The sequence below is a fragment of the Antennarius striatus genome, chromosome 9, assembly GCF_040054535.1.
Source record: "Antennarius striatus isolate MH-2024 chromosome 9, ASM4005453v1, whole genome shotgun sequence".
Taxonomy (NCBI): Eukaryota; Metazoa; Chordata; class Actinopteri; order Lophiiformes; family Antennariidae; genus Antennarius; species Antennarius striatus.
In genome coordinates, this window is record NC_090784.1 from 14,257,726 (window position 1) to 14,278,050 (window position 20,325).

At 40.8% G+C, this 20,325-nt stretch overlaps 2 protein-coding genes and 1 long non-coding RNA gene across 3 annotated transcripts; 2 read left to right on the forward strand and 1 right to left on the reverse strand.

The window, feature by feature from the left end:
• The first annotated feature begins 1,129 nt into the window (after positions 1 to 1,129).
• On the forward strand, positions 1,130 to 6,691 carry glipr2l (GLI pathogenesis-related 2, like). Its single transcript, XM_068323302.1, has 5 exons — positions 1,130 to 1,497; positions 2,077 to 2,185; positions 3,664 to 3,767; positions 4,100 to 4,177; positions 5,217 to 6,691. Exons 1-5 carry the CDS (start codon positions 1,485 to 1,487, stop codon positions 5,378 to 5,380), a joined length of 468 nt encoding a protein of 155 aa, XP_068179403.1. The 5' UTR covers positions 1,130 to 1,484; the 3' UTR covers positions 5,381 to 6,691.
• Positions 6,692 to 7,389: 698 nt separating this feature from the next.
• nacad (NAC alpha domain containing) lies at positions 7,390 to 20,304 on the reverse strand. The gene is made up of 10 exons (XM_068323301.1): positions 20,185 to 20,304; positions 16,629 to 16,915; positions 11,165 to 16,547; positions 10,835 to 11,074; positions 10,231 to 10,322; positions 10,040 to 10,105; positions 9,786 to 9,932; positions 9,527 to 9,658; positions 9,272 to 9,394; positions 7,390 to 7,525 (listed from the first exon to the last, which is right to left on the reverse strand). The coding sequence occupies exons 1-10, from the start codon at positions 20,267 to 20,269 to the stop codon at positions 7,511 to 7,513; spliced, it is 6,570 nt and encodes a 2,189-aa protein (XP_068179402.1). The 5' UTR covers positions 20,270 to 20,304; the 3' UTR covers positions 7,390 to 7,510.
• On the forward strand, positions 7,540 to 20,298 carry LOC137601219 (uncharacterized). Its single transcript, XR_011037043.1, has 4 exons — positions 7,540 to 8,163; positions 12,728 to 12,872; positions 12,957 to 13,112; positions 20,172 to 20,298. It is a non-coding gene; the product is annotated as an uncharacterized lncRNA (long non-coding RNA).
• Positions 20,305 to 20,325: the final 21 nt, after the last annotated feature.

Sequence of the window (20,325 nt, forward strand, 5' to 3'; positions counted from 1 at the left end):
CTGCTGATATGTAAATGCACAGAAATGGATTTAAAATATTTACAGTATGGATGAATGCCTTATGTTCAGTAGACACATTGCTGGTATGGTGATGTATATGTATGTCACAGAATGCCTGGGTTAATCTAACGACCACCAGATATACAGTACATTGATAAGACAATGTGATCACTCATTCCAATTATCTTACAGTCAGCACTGTAACCACTGATGACATTTAGAATTCAAAAACATTCATTTATTCATATTTTCTGAGCATTGAGAGCGAGCGAGAGAGAACGAGAGAGAGAGAGAGAGAGAGAGAGAGAGAGAGAGAGAGAGAGAGAGAGAGAGAGAGAGAGAGAGAGAGAGACAGAGACAGAGACAGAGACAGAGAGACATAGAGAGAGAAAGAAAAAGAGATCCTAGGAGTAAATCAGAGTAATAGTGTATCAGTGTATTACGTGACAGTTAAACAGAAAAATATCAAAACAACAAGACACAAGGAAAATAGAGGGACAACGTAGTACAAAACCTCAGCAATGATTATGTTGGAGAAACGTGAAAGAAAATGTCAAGCAATCACCCAAATCTGCCTGAATAGTAATTAAGCCTTAGTATTCTACTGTTGAACATTAACCACCCACAGTTCAGCTGATTTAGAAGATTGAATAAAAGGATATATTTCTCAAGTAGGCTTAATCATGCTTTACACAAATTATAATAGAAGTGTATGCAGTCAATGAACAAAAGAGTTATGAAATGTACATTAAAATCCATCTAGAGGTTCTGCTGAGGGTAGCATGCCTCAAATGGTAAATCAAATGGTGTAGACCTGTTCTGCAGCGTGACTACTCTCTTTCTGTCAACCACAGTTGAAAAATTATTGCCATTACAAATGAGCATCTCGGTGTGTTCCTAAGTGGCACATTAATCAATGGCATAACTCATGCATCATGACAATGTGGAAAGCCGCTGCCATTGTGAGCATTTTATAAGACTAACATTGGCAAAATATTAGTCCTACAAAAGTTACAAAATTCAAGAATCTCAAAGCCATATATGGGCAATTGTCTCACAAAGATGATGTCATTAATGACATCAGGGACTCCTCAATCATTTGCAGGAATGCAAAGACACAGAGTGGGCGTGTGTTCTCCTGAACCCTAAAGATAGGCCAGGGCTTGTCAGTCTTAGAGAGAACCACGTTTAGTTACTAGCAGTGAAACACAACTTGAGGAAGACGGAAATTGTGAAATGCTCATTATGAGCAAATAAGTAGCTAAAGGGGAACTGTTACCATCTGCTGTGAGTTAGGGTGGCATGAGAGGAGTTAAAGGCATTGAGCAGCTGTTTCCAAACAAACTCTAATGGAAACAAGGTAGAGAAGGCAAGCAGCACAGAAACAGGCAGGAAAGGAGGGGAGATTACAAGACAGTGGAAAGACTACTGTCATTCAGCACCCAGTGTGTAAGAAAACCGACTGCAGGCTTCCTTTGTACACAATGGGAAAGTCAGGTAAGTGGAAATTGCACCTTGAGGACTTTTATTGTATCAATATGTGTTACAACTATCCCCACATGAAAAATGTTTAGGTGTGTGTGTTTGGGTGTGTGTACATGTGTGTGTGTGTGCGCGTACTTCTTTAAGTTATGTGTTTGTGATCTTTTCTTGATTAAAAAAGATTACAATTGCAAAATAATTTATACGTAAGTTAATTTTACTCTCCATTGGTGCCACGAGTGAGATTTCAAACTGACCTTAGGTCAAGATTCATTTTGCAGCTGGCATAGTGAATGTTGGAAATTAGACATCAATGGTACTTGTGTTGCTATGTCAATGTGCCTATTGTTTGTCCACTCTGTGGGTCTTGTGTAAAGGCCAGTGAGTGATAGGCACCAGGCAGATGTAGATGACGTTTTCTGCTGTGTCAGCTGTCGTCTGTCATCACAACTGTAGTCACTATCACTGAGGTCAGTCAGACTTTGGTTGGTAAACCTCTTAAGTGGTAAAGTTCAGCTAGAGTCTGTATTTTGTAGTGGTGCATGTGTCTTCATACCAGATCGTCACATCTCTCTTGTTATCTCTGTGTCTCAGCCTCTAAGCAGTTTGCTGAGGAGGTGCTTCGGTGCCATAATGAGTACAGGAGGAAGCACCAGGTGCCTCCACTGAAGCTGAGCAGCAAGCTGAGCAGAGAGGCTGGCCGGTGGGTTCATGCACGCACAAATGAAAGAAACCTAATGGGGAAAAACCACACATACCAGTCAGTGACAGTCCCAGCATGGCCTGTCAAGTTTTCTTCATATTTTCACAGCTTGTTGCACAAATTGCAGCCACGTTAGTTTTTTTTAAATCATAGTTGTAAACATGGAGTAAATGCTAACTCAGGGCTGTGAGGACAGTGAGGTGTCTACCATGTAGGATTGGTTTTCACTCTGAGTATGGTGGATGGAACAATAACAGCAACACAAAGCTGATGAAACCAAACGTTTTACTGTCCTGATTGCAGCTTCAAAATAGTTGTAACATCATTTTTAAATTAAGAGCGAGGCCAAATATAAAATCTTTTATCTAATATATTGCACTACTTATTGTTTATATATGTTCTTTCCAGATTTGAAGAGGGTTGTTTGGAACAAGATAATATTTAACAGGCATTAAGGATTAAGTGTGAAAGTGAAATTAGTGAGAATGTGGACAGAGTCCCAAAGCTTGAGGAGTGGCATTCATTAGGTATTTCTCCACAGATCATATCAGAGAGCTATTTAAAAATTGGTAATCAAAGCCAATAATTTGTTTTTATGTAATTTACAAGGGATAGTACTGCATGGACTTGGACTTATTTCAGAAAAAAGTGTCTAACAGCTCATCACTGGTTCTGCGGACGTAAATGCAAAGAAAGAAAAAAGAAACAACATAAAAAAAATTCTCCCAAATGTTCCTGCCCTGAACTCATCAAACATTAACTAATGTGAAGTTTCAAAATATGCTGTGGCTGGATGAGTCACTATTTCTATTTATTTATGTATGTATTTATTTATTCAGTTTATTTTTCTTCTTTCCAGACATGTTATTTGCATTCTTTTAATTTTCAAAAGAAAAACATTATCAAAACTGATTATGCTGACAAATGGTCCCTGTAATCATTTAAATACATGTTTGTAATTTTTTAATAGTTGGATGATTATACTTTGATAAAACGTATCATTTTCTTTATCATATTTGGAGAATTGTTAAAAAGTCCATTGACTTCAATAAAATGAACCAATTTTAATTTTTTGGCCAAGAAATGTTTAGCTCATTGAGTTTAGTTTCAATTATAATACAAAAAAGCAAACTGTCCTTCAGTTTTCTGTGATAAGAAGATTGGTAGGCTAGACGGTAACTAAAGATGACAGACAAGTGAAGTGGGACTTTTGCTGTTGAGTTGAAGTATAAATACTACCTGTACATGAAATAAGGATACTCTTGTTAAGCACAGGTACCTCAAATTTGTATTCCTTTAAACATTTAATTAGTCCACTGAAATATTTCATGAACAAGGACCATTAATTCAGAATAGTTTGGTTCCATTTCAGGTTTATAAAGATTGTCAGGTCAGACATTTTCACTGTGAAGATGATCTTAGCAGATAGTGTAGACTTCAGCAATGCTATGCTGAACTTTTATTAACTCTGTTCATAGTTATGCACAAAGTCTGGCCAGTACTCGGATTCTGAAACACAGTGAGGAGTCAAGTCGAGGAAGCTGCGGAGAGAACCTGGCATGGGCCTCCTATGACCAATCAGGTACAGACTCTATTATTACCAGTGCATGATCTTGTACATAGGCCTTTTGGATAATAGAGTGAATAAGATAATCCCCCTATGGAATCTGTTTGGGCATAAAGCAGAGTGTTTTGCCCTCAACCTGAACAGCTGGGATCTATTTCCCGTCCACCTCTGAGAGTGTTTGAAAAGCTCAGACACCATGAGTCACTGCAGAAATATGTCGGCATAGGACGATGTGATTCATAAAAATTCTCCTACGGTGCAGCACTGAGTACAATCTTCTTAGACTCCTGTCCTTTTGATCGCTCTGTACATCACACAATGCAAAACTTTGTCTTGTACACATGCAGGAAGGGATGTGGCAGATCGCTGGTATGATGAAGTGAAACAATACAACTTCAACCGTCCCGGATTCTCCTCTGGCACTGGTGAGATTTACACGAGTGTCTGCCTGTGACCCACAATGATCAGTCATAAATAATCATTAGAACTATTGTTCTATAATCTGCACAATTTCTTTAAATAAGATAAATAAAACATCTAATATAAAAAGTTGGACAATAAGAGAATATTTTCATATGTGCACAAAAATGTGAAAAGAACTAAGAAGTAGTAATTATTTCTAGAAGCACAAAAGTGTTTCCCTCATCACACTGAACAAAAATGCTCCTGCAAATTTTTCAAAGGTCAGTCATTGTTTAGATTGACTTGATGTGCAAACACCAGCTGAAACATCTGCATCATACTGTATAGCAAGGCATGTAAAACAGATATTTTCAATTTCACTGCGACACTTCCTGCCTCGTACTTTTTCATGCCTTGTCTCGTGTCAGCTGATTTTTCCTTTTTGCTTTTTAAGAAACAATTAATTTAGCTTAGTTTATGTCTTCCTCTGTCTCTTTTTGTCATTTCAGCTTAGTCATTGTCTGTTTCTCTATCTGTATATCTTAATTACCCCAGTGTGTGTGTGTGTGGTGGGGGTGGGTCGGGGGGGGGGTCGGGGGGGGTGGGGGTTCTGGTTATTTTCATTCCTCATAAGTCACACCTCATTGTGCCACGACAAAGTGTGACTGTCTGACTCAGGGACCGGGGATTGAGAAATTAAAGAGATATCACTGTCCTCCTTGTCACGTCTTGGCTATGTGTCATTTCCAGTCAGTCTTAAGTGTTCCAGATGGTTTCCCACTATTTCAGGCTCTTAATCATGCATGACGCTGCTTATTCTTTGGAGCTCCGTACACTGATTCATGTAAAGTTGCTAGGATATAAAGTGAATGAGGTAAAAGCTGAGGTTTGGAACAGATGAGTGAGAGGGAAGTCAAAATTCCTACATCTGTAAATATTTAGAGGTGTCTGTATACACTCAGCTTAAACCATGTTCTAACAGCTTCTTCTCACTCAAACATTTGCAGTCTTTTTCCAAAATGTTCTCGCTATTTACCATTTTCCATTTTTTCCACCACCTAGGCCATTTCACAGCAATGGTGTGGAAGAGCACTCAGAAGTTAGGTGTCGGTAAGGCAACTGCATCAGATGGTTCTTCCTTTGTGGTGGCCAGATATTTCCCAGCTGGGAATATCACTAACCAGGGACACTTTGAGAACAACATCCTTCCAGCAAAAACCACATAAGAAGGACAAAATGAGCAAAGCCCGAGTTCTTATTCCAGGAGAGTGTGAAGTTACCTACCTGCACCACTACAGAGGATACTCAGGAGAGCACCATTGACTGAAAGGATTTTATATGTTGGAGTACACTCAGGTGGTTAGTCCTGTGTTAGCTATTTGGAAATGGACCAGTGTGTAATACAGTGTTAAGAGTGAAAGCATTTGATATTGCTAACAAATTATTGTGGACATTTGGAGCTATTATTCTTAATTGTGAAGGTCATTTAAAGTACCTGGGAGTCGTATTAAAAAAATTAATACCTACACTTATTATTTCACAGTGATATACAGTATATCCTAACAATTGGAAAGAGAGCTACGTATATCAAGGAACACACTTCACATATTAGCACATTAATTTTTTTGGTAACATATTGTGTAAAGCAGATGTTTCAGCATATGTGGCATACATTTGTGTTATAGCTGCCTTTTTGTTGAGGCAGATCTCTAGAACTTGTTGTGCATGTGTTCTTATTTGTTCTCTAATGTGGTTTTTTCTTTTACAATAAAGTTGATAAATTATCAGAAAAACATATATCTTCTATTTTTAGATATTTTATTGAGAAATGTTTGATAATGACACTCATGTGTATGACAACTGACTGTTAAGTGCTGGCAAAATTATTAAATTGATAGACAGTTATCAGATGAATATGGAAACACGAATGAACTTTTATTTGTTCAATGGGAGGGCGGAACGGTGGTGCAGTGACGTAGCCTCACAGCAAGTCTCTTGTTTTGTTTTTTTAAATGTTATATACTGGTTTGATCCCTGAAGGGAAATTAAGAAAGCACACTACTAGTTACTAGTTCAAACGCATGCATACATATATAAGTGAGTACAGGCCCCTGTAGCACACACACACACACACACACACACATACACAAGGGGGCCTGTAGGCATGCAAGGGGGGTAGAGTGGCAGGCAGCTCCTTCTTGGTGCACCTCAAATGAGCAATTTGTAAAGGGGATGGCAACTTGCTCAAGGGCGCCCCGGCAGTGCACCGGAGGTCAGCTGACACCTCCCACTGTCAGTTCACCTCCGGGTGTTTTTTTTGGGCGGGAGCGGGAATCGAACCGCCGTTCTTGAATCACAGGACGACCTGCTCTACCGCCCGCTCTACCACTGAGCCACTGCCATTTTTGTTTTGTTTCCTACCACATATAAACTACACTTCATGGTGGAACATCCCATACACACTAACTGTATAAAATTTTCTCACAGGAAGTCTTTGACATATATGGATATAGATAATAACATTTTTAAGTTTCTAATACAGTATGTACTTCATAAAATAAAATGCAATTTAATAAAATATAAGGTGCTTCACTCATGACATCAACATTAAAAACAATGGCTGTGTCTTTACTATCTAGTTAGAGCAACAACAGGTTCTACTTCAAAGTCTACTTATTGATCATCAGTAATTAAAAGTTATCAACACAAATACTGTATGACTTCTCACCTTTCACAGATGACTAAATCTGGATCTTAACTACATGATGATGGCTGTGCCATGTCCTTAACATTCTCTAACTGCTGTCCTGTCATGATGATAATGATTCAATGCACGTTATCACCCAGTAAAAATATATCGGAATCTCCCAGACCTGGATCAATTATGTGTAATGGTGGAACATCATGAGATGACAACTTTTAATGATAACTTGTGGACTAATAGACTAAACAAAAGTAAACATGGGCCAACACATGCCTGTTTCCAACTCAAATAGGCAAAGGTAAGAGGTTGTAGATTCAATTTTGTCTGTGTCATATCAGTTTCTTGAAGACTGATAAAAACAAAGCATAGGAACTCGTTTTATAGATACATGAATACATTTTGAAAATAAAGTGGCAAGACAGGTTCCACGACAAACCTTATTAATGTTTGCTATAGACTGCACAGCATCTCGTGTTAAAAAAAACATCTGCAGTCCTCTCCATGAAATCAGTGTCACACACAGCCCACGATGGAATGAACTTTATTCAGCAGATAATGGGGATGCAACATACAATAGCAGCAATACAGAAGAATCAGTGGTGTTTAAGCTCTGTAGATTGGAGTAAAGGGTCAGGTGGGAAATCTTCACCACTTACATGGTGAGCTCCTGTATGGAAGAGAGAGATTAAAAAAAACAGAAGAAACACAAAGAAATTCATGCAAAAATTATTCATTTGGTGAAAATAAACGGAAATAAAATTCAGATTTATAAGAATGAGACAGATTTCTTACAAATAACAATTTCTATAGTCAATAGAAAAGACAGGTTCTATCTTTCCTTACTAACCATAGCTTGTCATCGTAAGAAGCTTTATTTTACTTCCCACCGCATCAAGTAGCAATCATCTGTGTAGGGCAGGGGTGTCAAACTTACAGCCCCAGGGTCGGATCAAGCCCGCAAACGGGTTAACTCTGGCCAACAAGAAGATTTTTGCAGAAGAAGTATAAAAAATTGCTGCATTTTCTCATGAAATTGCTGTTCTAAATGTGTCCACTAGATGCCGCAATAGCGATTCTGTTAAGCATATCCAAGTATATACAGGGAGTCCTTATGCACACAACAGATTCCGAGATGTTTGCCAGCTCAATTGATCACACGTCATTATATATAAATTTAAATCTATAATTGCAAGAACAAACTGGGTGGCACGACGAAGATGAGTGTTGGGGGTGTGCGTATGGAGCAGTGCTGCTCGGTTTGGGGTTGCGGCAGAAAGAGGAAGTAATCGGATGTGGTGCGCAGTTGTAAGTACAAACTTGCAAACGTCAGTCAGTGGTTGTTTATATCTACAAATGTTCGCAAGTCAGACGGTTGCTTATCGTGGACCACCTGTATGTGGCAACTATAGCCTGCCGTACCACAGTGATGTAAGATGGTTAAGTCAAGGTTCTGTGCTGAGGCGTTTCTCTGGAACCTGGAAAAAGGCTTCAAGGGTTTTTGCTCACCAATCACCGCGAATGCCTCTGTTCTCCCCATCAATAACCAACTTGAAATGATAGACTTCAATAGAGAATCAGACTTGAAATAGACATTTGCAGCAGGTGGCCTGGATACATTTTATCAGTATCCGTTGTCAGGTTACCCCACCTTGACATTCCTGTTGGCTCAGGATCAAGATGTGGAAATGTTGAGGCACACCAATATGCCTAAAAGAACTGTTGGTATTTTGTTCAATCCCAGATAAGCTGTTACTTAAAGCTGCATGTCTTCATGGATATACTGAGATCGAAGGGGAAATCAGTGAGGTATTGTTCTCTTGAAATTGCACCTATTTTTTCCCCCAGAATTTTCAACAAACATAATGTGTTTTTTCAACTGAATTATTACCAATGTGTACATTTTCATAAAGTCCTTGTACAATTTTAGACCAAAAAAAACAAAGGAAAAAATTTGAAGTTTTTGTTATTTTTAAGTTACTATGCAATGATTTTACTGCTCTGGCCCACTTCAGAATACAGTTTCTGCCGTGAGGCCACTAACATAGAATGAGTTTGACCACCATGGTGTAGCGTGAACATGACAGGCATTTGAGTGTGAGGTACCACTGCCACCTAGTGGGCAATAATCTGCAAAAAGAATCTACAAGTTTAGTCAAGTTTCTAAAGTTGTTGTCAAGTTACTAAAGGGGACGTCTACTTGTCATTTGTCCTTTGATGTATCTCCTTTAATACAACCCCCCCCACGACACACACAGACACACACACACACACACACACACACACACACGCACACACAGTCATTCTCCATGCACCCCCTGCTCACTGACTATGACTCATTATTTTGTTCACCATCTGCCCTCCCTCTGTCCTCGTTGTCTTCCTATCATCCACCCCATCCTCTCTCCCTCCTCACCATGATAGCATTCACGATGTCATTCTTGTTGTGTTTCAGTGCACGGATGGCCTTGGATCGTGACACATTGGCCTGAGCCATCACCAGCTCAATGTCCCTCTGCTCAAGACCTCCCTCATCCACCTGATGTGTATAGAAAAGACAGTAAAACAGTTAGGGAGTCAACACCAGAGCAACGGGTTTACATAGCATTAGAACATTCATTCAACATAGTAACATGAAGTGCTTTAAAATAATAATTTAAATAGCAAGTACCTCTTCCTCCTCTTCACTCTCTTCCTTGATGGTGAGGCTGGGTGGGACAGGTGGGGCCAAGGGAGGAGAGGTAACAGGTACCTTAAATTTTTCTGCAGCTGCTTTATGAGCTTGCTGAGATAGGTCTTCAATCTAAAGAGAGGAGAGGAGAGGAGAGGTTGAGCATTTAAGAGGTTAAGAGAGAATAAATACAATATATGAAAAAACAAAATTGAAAAAGGAAGAAGAGACAAACAAAGACAGACAGAATAAGACATACCTTTGCCTCTCCAAATACAATATAAATGTCTGATGTGGGGCTTTTGAAAACATCTGGTCTGCTGATGACAAACAAGATACTCTTGGACTTCCTGATTGTGATTCTGGTCACACCATGAACTGGCTTCAGCCCCAGTTTAGACATAGCCTACACACACATCCACAACAAAGAAAACCTTGGACAGTTTAATTTCTTCCATAATCAATATACATGACTATTTTATTGCTTTATTTTCATGTAGCAAGTAGCCTGACCTTACGGGCCTTCTTCTCACTACGACTTTGTTTTGGTCTGTTAAGCCCTTCTGCACAGGAGATGGACTGAAAATAGAAGGTTTCTATTACTTTACTATGGCATTTTCATTTGTCTGTTTTGCTAATATTTCATTAAAATAAATCTCAATCATGTCTTGTCTTACTAACAGTGATGCTAGTGGACAGATTACCTGGGGCTCTGACGGTCTCAGTGGTTCGGACTCCTCTAGCTCAGGCACCGATCCCTCACTCTCAGATTCATTGCAAGAAACCAATACAGAAGCTATACAAGCACATATTAAAAACACACTCAAACACGTGAAAGTAAAGCGTATCACATCCTTTTTGGATAGAAATTTATCCCCAAAACATGTGGTTTAAAAGCTGATTGATTGATTGAGTGATTTAATGATCAGTTGATCTAAAAGGGCTTTTACTCTCCAAGTAATTAGATAAAATCTTGGAACTCTACTTCACATTGTACTTAATACAGTTTTAGCACCAAAGGCCACTCTACCTGCAACCTGTAGACCTCTAAATACACTATGCAATGCAAAGAATGTATACTTTGTGATGTCATGTAGCATTAAAGCACAGCTAATATACATTTGTTTACATTATAAATTTACATCAGGGCATGAGGAATATAATGAAACATAAATGTGAGTTCACTTTTCTGTAAGAAAAGATAGCAGGAAGAAATCATGGAATATAAATCAAGGCAGTAAAAAATTCAGAGATTACTGATGGAAATACAATTGGGTGTAGTCCCGTTGGAGATCAGAAACAACTCACCATTGTTCTTAAAAGACAGGTCAATGTCTTCTGAAATCTTGTGGTTGTGGTTAATCGGCCAGCCTGACTGTCTGTTGGTTATTTGGTTATTAGACAGAGGTTGTAGTTCCAACTGACTGGATGCAGAAGACTCTTTCTGCATTGGTCTTTTTCCTGCAGCTCCTCTGGGTTGGGATCTGTCATGTTGAGGCGATTGACTCTCATCCTCACTGTCTGTCTCTTCCCCAGATAAAACAGGACCTTACAAAGAAGTTTTATATATTTACTTAATTAAATTTTTGTAATGATATTTATAACGTAAAAACAACATGCAATAACTTCTATTCTTACCTTTGCCCCTGTATTGCGAAGTCCATGAACAGTCTTGCTTAATTTGTTTACATGGCTGGATGTTAAGATTAGTTTGAGGCTGAAGACAGTACTGAGATTTGGGATAGGAACTTGAGTCTGTGACATATTCTGATTGTTCATTCCCAGACTTGTGAGAAGATGATTCCTGGGTAGGCTGGGACAGGTTTAATGGCAAGGCAGATGAAAGTGAGGCCAAAGAACCACTCGTGGCAGATGCAGAAAGACTAACACTAATCTTTTCAAGGTCACTATTTTGGAGGTCTTGGGAACTGGGAGTGTGTTGCGTTGTGGAGGAGGTAGAGCAAAGTGTAGGTGTGCTGTGAAACATGGTCAAGGAAGACTGTTTCTCTGCTGAGAGGACAGGTTGGGATTCTTGCACAGGTGTAGGAAGATTATCCTTCTGTTCTGTTGAGTCAGGTAGAGGGGATGAGGAAGAGACAGGAGATGCAGATAAAGAGACTGGAGTCAATGAATATAATATGCTGTCCTGTGCAGCAGGGATGTGAATAGTACATAAGGTGTTATCATTAATGTCCACTGTGATTCCTCTCTGATCGTCAGATAATGGTCTGTTATCAAGCACTTCCTCTGTTTGATGTAATTGTTGGGTCATTGCCGACAGAACGCTGACCTTGTCTGCAGTGTGTTGGGTAGAGTTGCAGTGTCCACGTCTGGGACTTTTGACATCAGGACATCTGTTACGCCCTTGCATACCTGAACCATACTCAGCTTTGTACTTTCCCATGTGGCTTGTTTTAGTTGCTGATATGTTTGTATCCCCCTTTGACATTCCATCTGTAGTGTTTAAAGAAACAGGCTGTTTCTTTGGATCGTCAGCAAAATCAAGGCTGGAGTTAACAGAACTGCTTGACTCGAAAGCCCTGTGTTTGTTCTGCTTCCCTCTTTTCCCTTTTTTAGCAGGAACTGGCTTATCTGTGCAAGCTTCCAGTTTGTGGTCATTACATTCGTGATGTCCCAGGCCATCCTGTGCAGGGAAAGTTTTTCTTGCTTTTTTGTTCTTAACTTTCTTTTCTTTTCTTTCTCCTCTTTTCTCTTCTGATTTTTCATCTTCATCATCTTCCCCTGAGTAGCAAACACCCTGCTGTCCTCTAAAGGCATCTTTAGTCATAGGTTCATCAATGACCTTGTTAGTCACATCACTGACATGACCCTCTGTTTGGCTTTCTGTCCGAGGCGCTACCAATTTTGGTTCTGACTGAGAAACAGGATTTCCCATTTTGTGTTGTAAAGCATAGACTGATATGGATTCTTTAGATTTATATTTAGGAGTAAATGAACCAAAGGAACCATGTAGCAAAGAAAGTTCTGCATTACTCACTGATGTTGTTATTTGACACTCTGAACCATTAGGATGTTGTGCCTTGGTTTTTTCTGTCGAAGTATGATGCTGATTGATCAAAGTTTTTTCTGTTGGATTTAATGGCACAAATATGCTACCATTACCATCTTTAGAGAAAGTTGTCATTGTTGTGTTTGAAGTTTGGTTCATCGAGCTGTCTGTTGCTTCTTTTTCTTCATCAGGCATTTTGTCAGACACCTGAGATGGGATCTCCTCAAGTGGAATATTTGATATGGACTCTCTAACAATGACACTCACACTCTGGGGTCTCACTTCTTCTGACAGAGCATTTAGACCATCACACATGGCTACATTTAAGGACTCAAAGTTAGTGACACTGTTATTGTTAGAATTTCTCCAACTGTCTTGTATTTGTGTGTCTGTGTATTCATCATCATTGTTTTTGAACAGATTACTGACATCATCCCCTGGGAATATGGAGCTTCCAGCTTCTCCTCCCCCTGCTTCTGAGATTTCTGCAATGGCTCTCCAATGGGCTAAATTGGATTCAGACGCTCCGTCTATGAGCAGCCCGTCCTCTGCCGTCTGGTCTCTGTTTTGACACAGGTAGTTGTTGTCTTCCTCATCCAGAACAGGCCCCAGAACATTGTTATAATTGTTACACACTTCATCCATCTGCAGGCTTTGGCTCTCTGTGTCACACATGAGCAGTCGATCTGTCTCTAAATCATAATTCTTCCCAAGAGACAGAGCAAGAGACTCCCCTGCTCCCCAAACACCAAATTCAGTCCCAGATGCCAGTCCTTGACCAAACCCAAGCCTCATGCTGCCATCACACCATGTATCCCTGCTCAAATCTGTTTCTGAGTTATCCCTTTTGGGTGAAATAGCAAGGGGAGAGTGTGGGGATCTAACAGTTCCCAGCACTCCCTCATCGGTAGTCAGGGTGTTTTCACTCAGGTTCTCCTGTGCAGAGTCACCAGGACAGAACTGAGGCATTAGGGCTAGATTATCAGCATGCTCTGAGATTATCTCTGGAGACGCAGCCATGGGGATGTTACTGGGGTTAGGATTAGGTTCTTTTGAGGTTAAGAGAGGAGGAACACCTTTATTCAAGTCATTGGTAGCAGTGGCTATATTAAGAAAGAGGCTAGAATCAATGCCTCTATATGCCACATTCATGGAGTCAGCTGAAACATTCCCCCTTTTCAGTTCAAGATCAGTATCATCCTCCTTGTGAATACTGGGCCTAGACATGGACTGTACCCCTCTGAACACATCAGAGTTATTGGAGAATGACTTGGATAATGCAAGTCTACTTGCTCCTACAGTCCTGTGGCTTTCTGAGTGATAATGATGAGACTTGATTAGCAATTTAAAAGAGTCTCTTTGTGGTTCCTCTGTCGGTTCCTCCTCTGAATAATCATCGCTCTGCTTCAAATCGGTTTTTGCCTGCTGGGGGTTTTCCTCAACCAATTTTTCAACAAGAACTGAAATGTTCTGCACTGTTGTGTCTTGTGTGGAAGTGGCATCTGGAATGTGGCACCCAACGGTGGGACCAGCTGGTATACAAGTGACTATGGAAGTGGTACAAGAGTCTAAACATGACCTATCTCTAGCTTGCTCTGTGGTGGTCGCAGAACCAGAGATATTCATAGTCTCATTCCTATCCACACTCTCATCCATAATGCTGGAGGATTCTGCTTTACAAGTGATTGCTTCTGAGTGATCACATATTTTCTTTTGATCCACTGCAATCTCTGTGCACACGCTCTGTGCAGGCAGAGATTCTGTTTGTTTTTTTTCACTAGTAAATTCCAGTTCAGAATATATCTGTGGCTCTGGGGTTTCCACTACATCCACATTAATAGGTTTCACTCTATTGCCTCTGGGGTGGTCAACAATGAATTCAGAAAAACAGGTGGCTCTAGAGTGATCTTGTTTGTCTGTGCTTAGATGTGTGTGCAAAGATTCGGATTGGCCTGTTCCACCAGTGGGCCCCTGTTCAGTTTCAAATTGAGTTTCATTTGGATCCACTGGTGTGGGCTCTACTATTTGTGCATGTCTCTCAGTGCTATATAGACTTTCATCATCCTCTCCATTATAGGAAGCAGAATCTAATGAGTCATCTGTATCATCTTGGAAACAAAAAGATTCATCCAACCCCTCATTTATGGATGTCTCTGAAAGTGAATGGAGGAATGATACTGAGCTGTCCTCATCAGTAGGATCATCCACTTCATTGCTATCATCCTCTTCCTCATCCTCTTCCTGCTTTTCCTCCTCCTCTACAACTTTAACCTCTACCTTAGCCTCATCACCTGCCTCATCACTGTTATCATCACCATCAATAGCACCATTTGCATTACCAACATCATCATAATCATAATCATGTTCCACATCCTCATCGTCATCATTGTGATCATCGTCATCATCTTCATCATCATCATTATCATCATCGTCATCATCATCCTCAACATCTGCCTCCTCCTCTCCAGCTGCATATGCATTCACATTCATTCCTTCATTTCTATCATTAACTTCTCCTATTTCATTGTCCTCCTCCGTGGGGAAGAGGGTGATTTCCATTGAGTCAGCCCTAAAGATGAGGCTGGTGTTGAGAGGAAAAGGGATAAGAGATGCAGGGATCATCCTTTCTTCTTCTGGTGTATCGTCAGCACAGGCTGTCTGGGGGAGTATGAAAGAACTGGGCCCAATCATACTAAAGCCTCCAGAACAGAAGGCATTCAGGGGGGTGATTGGTGAGTCAGGGCTAAGATTAGATGAGACCATAGTTATGTTTTCCAAATCAGGTGCCATTTCATCAAAGGGTATCTCTGAATGGTCATCCCTCTGTTCATAATTTTCTGATGATATACATGCCTCCAATTCTAGGTTCAGGTCTGCCTGCATTGGCCTCAGGCACTCTGCTGTCCCTGTACTGGCCTCTTCATGTAAGTAGGGTGAGCTTTCAAACCCCCCCCCATCTTCCTGGGAGTCACTGCTATGGCTGCTATTGCTCCTTAGTGGGGATATGTCTTCAGTCACCCAGCAAGGACGACAGTTTTCTCTTGAAATTTTAATCTCTTCTCCTCTTTGAGGCTCGGGCTCTTCAAGGACTAGTGCCCCTGTCATACCTAATTGTGAATTCATGATTAAATCCTCAGGATGGTACAAGTAGAATTCTCCTGCCTTCTCATCTTGTTCTGCACCTGCCCTTCCCTTTTCCTCCCCAACTTCATCACCAATCTCTGATAAAGAGCCTACAAAGCAGGCAGGCGCCTCCTGTGCCTCCTCTGTGAGGAGCAGGTTTGGAGAAGTGGAAGGGGAAGTTGAGGATGTGTAAGAAGTCCAACTACCTCCCTCCGCTGTGACATAAGAGCCAGAGGGAGATGTAAGAGGGGAACAAGGATCCTCACTGTCCGTGGGGGAGCCTGGGGAAAGTTGGCAGACTGGAGAACCAGGATATGAGTGATGCTTAAGGTGCAAAGAGCAAGAGGCCATTTTGATTGGGGTGGAAGGTGCAGTATAGTACAGGTCAGTGTCAAGAGATGAGGGCACACCAACTTTTAGTGGGTCAACAGCATAAGCAGGCTCAGAGAAGGACAAAGCAACTGGACAGGCAAGCTCAGAAAAAGAGAGGGAAGGCACTTTGTCTTTAGAAAGGATTTGACTCTCTTCTTGGTTGTCTACCAAATTATTATCTGTTATGATCGGTTCCAGGTAGGAAGAGGTGGGGCACAGGGGTTTGTGTAAAGGAGATGGGATAATCATTGGGAGCTGTGCAGGATCTTTATCTGGCTGTCTATGAACGTTTTGGACTTGGGTTTCCTCTTTGTTGATTTCCAACTGGGTCTCTTTTAGTTGTGATTGAGGATCTGATCGGACTGGCAAAGTGACAGACTGACCACTTGCCTCAACTAGGGGTTCCACGTTCTTCATTTCTGTTGTTTTGAGCAATGTCTCCTGACCCATCACCACCCTTGTGTTGATTGCCTGTGGCTCTTGATAGTCACTCTCCACCTCAGAACCAGTCAGAACCTAGGCATTACACATTATGTCAGAATAAAATGTACAAGTTAGTATCTACTGCAACATTTCAAACATGCTCATAACACAAACCTTTATTCTCTCCATCTTAACAGGGATGTGGCGGCCACATGGTCCATGACCACCTAATCTTCCAGAAAATCTTGATGGGTTGATGTTGCGATGGTCAGAACCTTCAGGTTGAGGTCTTGGGGTACCAGAAGTACAAGGTTTTGCGGGAAATATCCGTGGCCCAAACATAGATGTGCAGGATGGGAGTAGCTTCTGAGGAGTACTAGGAGAAGGACTAGAACCGCTGTCACTTGGGGAAGAGCCACTGTCACTAGGGGTGGAATCAGTTGACGGATGCCGGGTCATGTCTGAAAAAAGAATAACAAAATATGAAATAATATTTGAAATAAAATTGAGGCTTGATCACTTTTTGAATTAAGGAAAAGAAAACTTATAATTTTGAATACAGTGCACCCTCGCGCATCAAAGCTTGCGACTTTACCTCATCGCGGATTTTTGGTAGGCAGTCACGTGATACCGTACGTGCATTCTATTGGCTGACGGCATCCGGAAGTGTGCTCGGAGTTTCGTACTTACGTGAGACACAAAAATGCTTTAAACACTTGATAAGAGTGTAGCAAAAGGTAATACAGATAGAAAGTGGTTTAATATAAGTATGGGGAGGGTCTTAAACGTTTAAATTACCATAAATAATAAGATAAATAGTTTGTCACTCAATCGTGGAATTCATTAATCGCGTGTGGTTCCTGGAACGCATTAACCGCAAAGAATCAGGGTACACTGTATTGTTGTAGTTTTAAGGTAATGCTTAACTGGAAGGAAAAACTCTACAGTAAGATCTTACTCAACCATAATTCAGTGCTTCTCAAAAGAAATTGCTGTAATGACACAACAGAAGTAATTAAATAAAATGGTGACATGGTACATGGTACAGACAGTATCGTGTATGAGCTAGAAAGGGAAAACAAATGGTGGGAGAATATAATGGAATATAAGACTTTATTCCATATTAGTTTCAGGTCTAAAATCCATCAATTGTGTTATGTCACATTTGTTATGGATCTACCATGAAATCATACATTCAGATAATTGCTCGACAATGTGATGGAGGCGTCTTTCCAAAGCAGGGAGGGAACAGAGCCTTTATTTGGTCTCTTAACTGGGCTATTGCCAAGGTGACCTCAATCCACATGCTGATTAAAACACTGAAGAGGCTCAGCCCTGTGCCAGCCACAGACACACACTCATACACACACTTACGGTGCCAGGAATAATAATAATAATAATAATAATAATAATAATAATGGATTCTATTTATATAGCGTTTATATATCCATTATTCATTCACTCCTCATTCATACTTCGGGATGGTAAGCAATGTATGTGGCCACAGCTGCCCTGGGGCAGATGACGGAGGCGTGGCTGCCTGTCTGCGTCTATGGCCCCTCCGACCACCAACGGAACAATCCCACACATTCACACACCAGCAAGTGCCTCACTGGAGGCAAGGAGGGTAAAGTGTTTTACCCAGGGACACAACGACAAATGACTCGGCAGGAGCGGGAATTGAACCGCCGATCTTGAATCATTGGACGACCATTACGCTTATTATTTCAATGTTTATTCTGCATTCCCTCCTTTGTCTCATTGCCTAAAAATTTCTTTCCAATTGTGTGTCTAGTGAATAGTGCTGTTGCCTCACAGCAAAAAGGTTCTGGGTTTGATTCCGTTTTGTATGGATCTTGTTAGTTCTCTATGTGGGTTCTCTCCGGGTTCTCCGGCTTCCTCCCACCTCCAAATAATGTAGCTTAGATGAACTGGTCACACCAAATGGTTCGTAGGAATAAGTGTGAGTGTGTGGTTGTTTGTCTTTTGTGTGGCAATGGCATCCTATGTGGGGTGCTTGCACCCACAGCTGGCTGGGATAAGCTCCAGGAGACCCATGACCCACAAAAGTGGCTGTAGATGAAAAGATTGCAGTTGTCTTATCGAAAAGAAAATAGATTGTAGGATAGTATATCTAATAGTTTAGTATAAGTATAGTATATCTAATCAACACACTCTGGTTTATCATGAATATATTAATAGCAGCCTCTACTGGTTTCACTTTTAACTGTGACTCTTGCTTGCTTAGTGTTTGTTATTTCTCACATAAAGATACTGTATATCTTCATTGCTTCTTCCACCTTGCTGCTCTCCTTCCCTGTCTGCTTCCCTGTCAGCACTGAGCTTCCCTGCATGATTACTACCCTAATTATAAGCTTTACATGGTTTTGCATCTGCTGAGTAAAGCTTTGTAGGCTAAAACCTTTGTATTCCCAGCATTGGGAAGTGTGCTGTTTGAAATTTGTTTTTCTAGGCTGCTAAATTATTGATTTGCATGCATATCCCTGCTAGCAAAACGGTGTCTGTGCTGCAGATTCTTCAATGCAAATTGTTAAAATCATTGTGTCTGCCTCATCCCCTTAGTTGTAGAGCATTTTAAGTCTTCTCTGGGGTTGCATAGCAGTGAAATCAAGCGCCTCGTTTGCCGTTAGTGCTACAAACAGAGCAGTCTGGAGCTGCGTCATAGAAGCTGCGGCGCTGGCCTGTCAGCCCCAAGGGGCATCTCTATTTCACTGTTCTTTTCCATCTGCGATCTTTATCTTATTTTTGATCAAGTTATTAGGTTCAAAGACAAAGAGCTAGGATAAGGTAGGAGAATGGCCAAATTAAGAAGCCACAGTATATTATTTCTAGAAAAAAAGGAGACAGAAAGTTTTCTTAATAGACATTAAAGTTACCAATCTAAACTCTACGGTGTTTACATTGGAAAATACACCACCACCTGGAAGTTATATTGTGTGCAATAATGACAAACTCATTTGACCATTGTAAACTGTGATCAAGCTGATACTAACAAAATCTTGAGCAAAGCTTATTGAATTTTATATATATATATATATATATATATATATATATATATCTTCCTCCTTTCAAATTTGTCAATTACTCATTTCATACTTACACTATTCCAACAGTCTAACATTATGTTTTCGTGATCCTACAACACAGAATCCTGCCATGATGCTGTGTCATGTTCAAGCTAAGGCTAGGGGAAGGGAGGAGCCACTATGCACTTACAGCACACAAAACTGTTCTGTGATGTGGATGCAGATTGGGGTGGTACCAGAGCTAAAGACTGGACGGTGGGAGCAAGGAAGCCAGGGATATGGAGGGAATACGGTGTTTCTGACAGGCCTGGTTTGCATCCTTAGGAGAGGCTACTATTTGCTAGGAGGTGGAGGATGGTAAGGAAAGGGAGAGCAGCATGCAATTTGGTGAGGAGGCTAACATCCAGCTGAATCACAGCTTACTCAGATCGCACATGTCAACAGACTGACAACAATGACAGTTCTCCACATGCCAATTTCAAACATGCTGGTCAACACTTCTATTAGCACAGGAGATTATGTTTATATCTAGCCATTTCAATTAACACAACTCCCCTCCTTTCTCAACTCTTGCTACTCCACATAATCCTCATCTTCTTTTCTGTATTGCACCATGGTCCCTGTTAGCAATCATATCTATATGCTTACTAATACCGTTCTCAATCTACAGCCCCAGTTCCTACCTGGTCCAGGGAGCCCTGTTTCCTCACCTCCCCCCTCTGGATGTTTGTCGGAGGGGATAGATCTGTGTGTGGTCTCCCCTGGCATGTTTCTTCCTGGCTCTGTTTGACTCTGACGCACCAATAAACCATATAGCTGGAGCA